At 53.1% G+C, this 7,559-nt stretch overlaps 1 protein-coding gene across 1 annotated transcript; it reads left to right on the top strand.

The window, feature by feature from the left end:
- Nucleotides 1-1,572: 1,572 nt before the first annotated feature.
- LOC116831845 (toll-like receptor 2) lies at nt 1,573-7,353 on the top strand. The gene is made up of 3 exons (XM_032792167.2): nt 1,573-1,667; nt 1,909-2,002; nt 2,592-7,353. The coding sequence occupies exon 3, from the start codon at nt 2,618-2,620 to the stop codon at nt 5,123-5,125; it is 2,508 nt and encodes an 835-aa protein (XP_032648058.1). The 5' UTR covers nt 1,573-1,667; nt 1,909-2,002; nt 2,592-2,617; the 3' UTR covers nt 5,126-7,353.
- The last annotated feature ends 206 nt before the right edge of the window (nt 7,354-7,559 follow it).

The raw sequence follows: 7,559 nt of genomic DNA, 5'->3' as shown, positions 1-7,559 counted from the left end.
GCTTATCTCAAGCAGCTCCCGGAAGCACTGGCATGTCCCCCTCTCCAGCTCCTATGCAGAGGCGCGGCCAGGCGGGTCTGCGCACTGCCCTGTCTGCAGGCACCGCCCCCACAGCTCCCACTGGCTGTGGTTGCCAGCCAATGGGAGCTGTGAGGGTGGCGCTTGGCTTGAGGGCAGCATGCGGAGTCCTCAGGCTGCCCCTATGCATAGGAGCCAGAGGGGGAACATGCTGCTGCTTCAGGGAGCTGCATGGAGCCACAGCATGTGGGGAGTGGGGCAAGGTCCTGACCCTGCTCCCCAGCAGGAGCTTGAGGGCCAGATTAAAACATCTGGAGGGCAGGATGCGGCCCCTGGGCCGTAGTTTGCCCACCCCCGTTCTAGAAACATGTACCAAGTGTAGAACAAACAGCAGGGCAGGTGAGGGATACAGGAGAAGGGCAAGCTTGGACAATTACACAGGATATTTCTATAGCTGTTTCCCCCCACCCCCCTTCTTGTTCTACTCCAGAGATGGCTGCATTTCAGTGGTGGTTTAAGAGCTTGCACATGATACAGCTGTTCCTGAAGAGTGCCAGGTGCTGGATCCTCCTATTCCAGAACAAGAGTGCCTTGTTCCTGTGTAGCTAAACGCAGAGGTTAAGCTAAACAGGGACAAAACACTTATTCTGGAAGAAGAATCAGTGCGTGGAGTTATTCAGGAATCAGTTCTAGTTAATGCGTCAGTTTGCTGGGCTCTCTGGGAGTGCTTACAACTTGCCATCCTCCGGGAAGGAAGTTGCAATAGAAACCCTAAGGTGAACGCCCTCTCCAGACTTGTAAAAGCAGACAGGGCAGCTGGATTTCAAGGCCAGAGAGGATCGGTATATGGTTCTGTAGCATAGCGCAGACCAGAAAATCTCACCTGTGATTTTTGAACCTGCAGATGGTCAAGAAATGTTTAACGTTGTTTTCAGTCAGTTCTTCTTGACCCAATTTTGGGTTTTAATTACAAAAAAAAAATAGCCAAGTTTTTGGTCAAAATGAAGTTTTCAAGATCAGGGGTGTGAGGGCGGGGGAGGGTAAGTGTTGTCTGCTCAGTTTCCCATCGCTTTTACCAAAACAAGTCTTGAATGAAACACATCAACCTGTTCCAATCAAACACCGCAACTTCTGGATCCACTTGTGCGGGTCTCCTAGAGACATCCCGTCTCGCTGTAAAGACGCCAAGGGTTTGTCTGCAATGCGTTGTCACTTTGAGCTATTACTGGAGGTTTGCCCTAACCCGACTCCCATCCACACACAAATCACTCACTTGAGTTGTAAGGAGGTGTGTTAGATTTGAGCGAGGCGGCCCATGGGCTGGCGTGGGAGGAGCAAGGAGGTTGGTGCTCAAGTGACGAATGCAGGGGGGTTGTGGCAGCTTGAGTTGTAGAACTGGAGAGCCATGGGGTTAGAGGGGACCCTAACCCCTGCCCAGATGTAGGATTTGTCGTTTAGCTCGGATAGGAAGCATTCTGCCCTGAGCTAGGGTAGATCAAGTGGACTAATTCATGTTATCTGTTGCAGTGAAGACGCGTCCCGAGTGATGGAGAAGCCAGGCCTTTCTTTCTGGAGTTGCCTCTTCCCATGTGACTGAGTGGCGGGGACACAGAACACCGGCGGCAGCATTTTCCATCGCGAGTATCTGGGTATTGACCTGACTTCCTTGAGATTTATCTTCCTCCCGTCTGTACTTTCTCGAAGTCTCCCTCTGGCTGCCATTTTCCTCTAGCTTTGCACAGAAGATGGGAGTAGGGGTTGGTTTGGGAAGCAAGTCTGAACCAGTGTGTCTCCCCAACGTGTGTGTAGCATGGGTGGCTGGTGAGCCCAGTTGATTCATCTTGTGTTGCTACTTGCGTCCAGTAAAATGCTGTTTCTCTCTTGATCTAGGACTGTCTGGGGCTGTCATGGAAGGGACAGCTGCCTCCTTCAGTGCTGTGCTCAGCTCCGCATCTGTCACCTAAAGGGCAGCGCCTCTTGCTCTGTAAGTGGCATTCTCTCCCGTTGTGGAGCCTGTGTGTGTGTGCCTGTGTGAACATGATCACTGGCCCCATGGGATTGTGGGAAGTGAAGTGTCACACGGGAGTGGCCAATGTCTAACCTCTGGCCAGGATCACGGTGCCCTAATTGAGAATGGTAGGCGGTGTGGGATATTGAACTAGATGGACCTGTCTCTGAGGCAGCAGAGAGATGGGGGTAGAGGTACCGTTGGCTTGTCCTGCATGGCAGGAAGGAGGGAGAGGGAATAAAGTGGGTTAACAGCTGAATCTGGTAGGGCAGGTGGATTGGGGGTGAGGTCCGGGGGGGGGCGGGACTACAGGCGGATGGTTTGTTCCAGGATGCTGGACTGGATGTCTCAATGGGCTTGGGGTAGTGCTGCTGTACATGTCCAATCCACAAAGTGTACCATCGGTAATTCCGTGGTGCAGCATTTGCCTCAGCCGGTTGAACAACTGTACCGTGGGGCAGTAGAGGTCTCTGCTCTATAGGTTAATGTTAGAGTGTGGACAGGTCTCTGAAAGTAACGTTCGAGGGCATTTCACAGGACGTCCTACTCTCTCTCGATCTTTCAGGTGAACAAAGATGTGAAGAGAAGACCATGCGCCCACTGGCTGGGATATGCATAGCTTTGTGCGTGGTGATCGTGGGACTGACAGAGGGGGACGACCCATGTCTTGTCACCACCGACAACAAAATCGCCACCTGTAAAGGTCAGAACCTGAACCGCGTTCCCCAGCACCTTCCCCACACCCTGCTCAGACTGGATCTCTCGTATAACAGGCTCAAAGAGATCACCTCAGGGGACTTCTCAGCGCTGATCCAGCTGCAGAGCTTGGATCTGGGCTACAACAACATCTCGCACATCGCGGCAGATGCCTTCGCCTCCAACGTCCTGCTGGAGGAACTCAGCCTATTCAACAACTCCCTGCACCGGATCCCCTCGCCAGCCCTGAAGCCTCTGAGGAAACTGAGGCGGCTGGAGATGTCCAATAACTTGTACCTCCGCTCAACTCTGGACGAGGTCTTCAGCACTCTGAGGAACCTGCAGGAGTTCTCCATGGGGGGGTCTCTGATCCAGACGGTTGGCAAGCGGGACTTCCTCCCGCTGAAGGATATAGCCTTGCAGAAGTTTGCCCTGAAGACGGCGTCCAGCCTACTGGAGTATCAAAAAGGGGCATTCTCAGTGCTCAACACCACAGCCCTGTGGTGTGACATGGCCCTGGACAAGAATCCCAAGGCCTTGCCCATGATTCTACGGGACCTGAGGGGTAAGCCACTGCAGTATCTCCGCTTCCGCAACCTCTTTGAGTTCACCTACTACACTGAGTCCGCAGATGTCTTCTCTGGCTTGGCTGAGGTGCAAGCCAGCAAGCTGGTCTTCTACCGGGGGAAGTTCAATGAGAACCTGCTACGCCTGGCCCTGCTGAACATCCAGAAGTCCCGCATCCGCGACCTCTCCCTGATGGCCATTGACTTCGCCCGCTCTTCCCAGTGGAACCGCTCGGAAGCGGGCATCGCCAACCTGACCCTGGACAGCTTGTTGCTGCAGGACATCAGCAACCCCGACATCCTGCGTTTCGACTGGACCTTCACCTGGTTCAGCGGTGTGACCAACATCTCCATTCTCAACGTCAACTTCAATTTCGTGCCTTGCGACACCTGGGACGAGATGCACAACGTGGTGACCCTGGATGTCTCCAACAACCGGCTGAAGGACGCCTACATCTACAACCAGGGCTGCAACTACCAGGGCGTCATGCCCAAACTGGAGCGGTTCCTCGTGGCCAAAAACGAGCTGACCAGCCTGGGCATAGTGGCTAAGTTCACAGTCAGTTGGCCTCGCCTGACCCATATCAACGCTAGCCACAACCACATTGGGGGCCTGAAGGAGATGGGGTGCCAGTGGAATCCCAGCCTAGTCTGGCTGGCCCTGGATCACAACACTGTTACCATGGAGATCTTCAAGTGCCTGCCCATCACCCTTCACTACCTGGACCTCTCCTACTCTGAGCTGGACCGGCTGGAGATGAGCTACTTTGTCCGCTGCCAAGACCTCCAGGAGCTGAAGCTTAGTGGGAACAAGATAAAGTTCATTCCCTCAGAGTGGAGATGCCCCAGCCTGCGAATACTGGCCATGGATGGCAACTCCTTTGGTGTCATCAGCGAGGGCTCCTTTGTCAACATGCCAGAGCTGACCAGCCTCAAGGCCGGGAACAACCCCTACCACTGCACCTGCGACCTCTACGGCTTCCTGCAGGAGACCTGGAGGAGGGGTAAGCTAATCCTGCTGGACTGGCCCAGGGACTGGACGTGCTACCACCCTGAGTCCCTGCTGGACATGGGTGTGGCTGCCTACACCCCGGGGCTGACAGAGTGCGACGTGAGGGTGGTGGTGGCCATCTCTGTCTCAGTCACGGCCGCTGTGATCATTGCAGCCGTGGTGCTGTGCTGGAGGTTCGACGTGTTGTGGTATCTGCAGGCCACCTACCGCATCGTCCGGTCGAAGTACCGCGCCCGCCATGCTCACCCCGCTCGGGCCTACACCTACCATGCCTTCATCTCCTACAGCTGCTCAGACGCTGACTGGGTGAGGCAGGAGCTGCTCCGGCGGCTGGAGAGCTCCAGCCCCCCCTACCGCATCTGCATCCACGAGAGGGACTTCACGCCAGGCAAGTGGATCATCGACAACATCATCGACAACATCGAGAACAGCTACAAGGTCATCTTCGTCCTCTCCCGCAACTTCGTCAACAGCGAGTGGTGCAACTACGAGCTCTACTTCGCCCACCAGCGGGCCGTTGGGCTGGGCTACGAGGATGTCATCCTCGTGGTGAAGGAGGCCATCGATCCCCAGAGCCTACCCAACAAGTTCTGCAAGCTCCGGAAGATGCTGAGCACCAAAACCTACCTGGAATGGCCTTCAGAGGCCAGCCGGCAGCCTTTCTTCTGGATACAGCTCAGGAATGTGCTGGGGAAACCGGGAGCAGCCGAGCCCAGCCAGGATCGGGTCTCACTGGCTAGCGTGGAGTTGGGCTCGGATGAGGTTGTGGATAGTCCGGCTGAAGAGGAAACTGCCATCGACGCCGTGGCTGGCCCTGCGAGTTAGCGGTCGCTTGGTCTCCAGCTCTCCGCAGTCTCTGCTCCTGATTTACATGCCTCACATAGTGCATTGTGCGTTCGCACACCTACGTCCTGCTTTGCAGATGTGGTGGGAAGAACATTGCTCCAGGTCTGAGCTGCTAAACTCCAGACCCAGATTTTTTGGAAGGGAGCAATGATCTTATTGGCCCAACTAGAGTCCCCTGTTAAAGGGGCCTCCTTGTTAGAGAGTGCTGAGCTCTCACCTTCTGAAAGTTGGAGGCACTTGAAAATCCAGGTACCTAAGTACTACCTAATGCATCGTATTTACCCACCAGGCAATGGGACACCCTACGCTCCTGGACTGGGAGTAAGGAGCCCCCGTATTCCAGGTCAAACTCTGAGAACATAGCCAACCTACGTGTCCATTGCTTGATCCTGCCTCCTCTTGTTTCTCCTGAAGGTTTAACCAGCGACAGTATTACCAGGCAAGTCGTAATGGAAGGATACAACTTTGCTAGGGCTCTTACACTTCAATGTCTGAATAAAATTCATCCCGTTGCAGCACAAGCCACTTACGTCCCAGCTGTTACGCGCTCGAGGACATCAGTGCTGCGAGCAGCTTGCGCTGACCCTTTGCCTGAGTGAGCGGCACCTTCTGCGTAGGAGACGTTGACTGAAGTTTCTGCGCTCCAGTTGTCTAGAACCGTGGTTGCTGGGATCAGTCCCCGCAGCAGCCATAACCTGAGCTCTTCTGATCACTAAAAGTGACTCAGATAGGTCCTTTTATCTGCTCCAGTTATGCCTCTGCCAAGAATCTGCTTATTTTACTGACCTCCAACTCTCAGCTGCATCGGCTCCGGCTGGGTTACGGCACAGCGAGCTGGAGTCTCATACCATGGACAAAACTGCCAGCAGATTTCCGGTGGCAAACTCTTCCATCTCCCCAGTGATGTGGCTGCATAGATGAGGTCCCTAGTAGGGAGGGGAAGGGAGAATTTGTGCTTGAAACTGCAAACTGAGCCTGTTGGAGCAGGATTCGGGGAGCCAGAATGGAGAAGAACATATTTCTGTTGTGTTTATTTTAGGGCAGTTGATTTTAATCGCCGTTAACTCACGCAATTAACTCCAAAAAATTAATCGTGATTTTAAAAAATGAATGGCAGGTTTAATCGCACTGTTAAACACTAGAATACCAGTTGAAATTTATTAAATATTTTGGATGTTTGTCTACTTTTTAAAATATATTGATTTCAATTACAACACAGAAGACAAAATGGACAGGGCTCACTTTTATTACAAAGATCCTAAAACAAGGATATAAATAGTATTCTAGTATTGTTTACCAGCATGATTCATCGTGATTCATTTTTTAATCGCTTGGCAGCCCTGGTTGATGTAATGTATTTTTGCTGTACTTTGAACCGCAAGGGCCCGCTGGAGGTGACTTGTTTCATTTCGGCCCACCGAGTCGACACCGCGAAACTAATCCGCCCTGCCCCTTTGGGGATCTTTGCCACGGGGTCAAGTAGTCTCCCGTGAGTCTCGCCGCTGTTGCATCGCGACTCATGGAAAGCAGGGGGGTTCCCGTAGCGCGATCCGTTTCTGGGGTCTCCAAGTGGCCTGCGTTACTGAGCTCGTGAGGAGATAGGCCGGCCCCTCTGAAATGTGGGGCAGAGGGCCCAGTCGAATGGGGCTGCTGGGAATATAGCTGGGAAGTCAGTTCTGATCCCGTGGGGGAGGCAGGGGTCTCTCTTCCAAGTTACACTCAGACATCTGAAATCGAGGTTCTGTCTTTTTCCCTCTCATCGACTTCATTAGGGGTTGGCCTCCCTACAAGAAGCTGCGCTGTCTAAAGCGGGAAGCCTGACTCTAGAGTTCTGTTTGTGGGTCTGATCCTCTCTAGGTGTTTCTGTTTCCCCATTTTTACAGATTTTTGGGGGGGCGAGGAGGGGACGGAATAACTACTTGGGAAAACAGATATATATAAGGTGCTAATACTTCTAACCAGCTGTCCCCGCTTTCAGACTGGCTCTGACTTCAACTACTTTCTCCCCTGCATGAATGCACCTTCTTTAAAAATGAAGTCATTGGAGGGGCTTTGTGGGCTTGTTTTTTCAATGTAAATGTCTCAAAAAGCTCCCTGCAGGAGCCTTCCTCTGTTGTCTGTGCAAACAAACGTAGGCACCGGCCTTCGAAGTGACGTACAGCATGTTGCTGACTTTTTATATTTAATAAAAGAGTGATGTCGTTTTCCTAATGTGCTGCACAGTGTTTAAGTGGGACACTTTCCGATGGCCTCTAGTGAACTGGAGGCAAAGTGGGATGGTCAGGGGTGTGTGAGAGAGACTTGAGGAGTACAAGCCCTGTGCACTTGTCTGGGGGAGATGCCTAACATACAGGGCACTGAGTGAGGATGGAGATCGAGATGGAGGGGGCAGATATAGGGGGATGCAGGCGAC

The sequence above is a fragment of the Chelonoidis abingdonii genome, chromosome 11 (genome assembly GCF_003597395.2).
Source record: "Chelonoidis abingdonii isolate Lonesome George chromosome 11, CheloAbing_2.0, whole genome shotgun sequence".
NCBI classification, from domain to species: Eukaryota; Metazoa; Chordata; order Testudines; family Testudinidae; genus Chelonoidis; species Chelonoidis abingdonii.
The sequence above is the reverse complement of the archived record's forward strand: the minus strand, read 5'-3'. Positions and strand labels throughout refer to the sequence as shown.

Coding starts and splice junctions, on each gene's coding strand:
- LOC116831845 (XM_032792167.2), top strand. CDS start 2,618: ATGCGCCCACTGGCTGGGATATGCATAGCTTTGTGCGTGGTGATCGTG.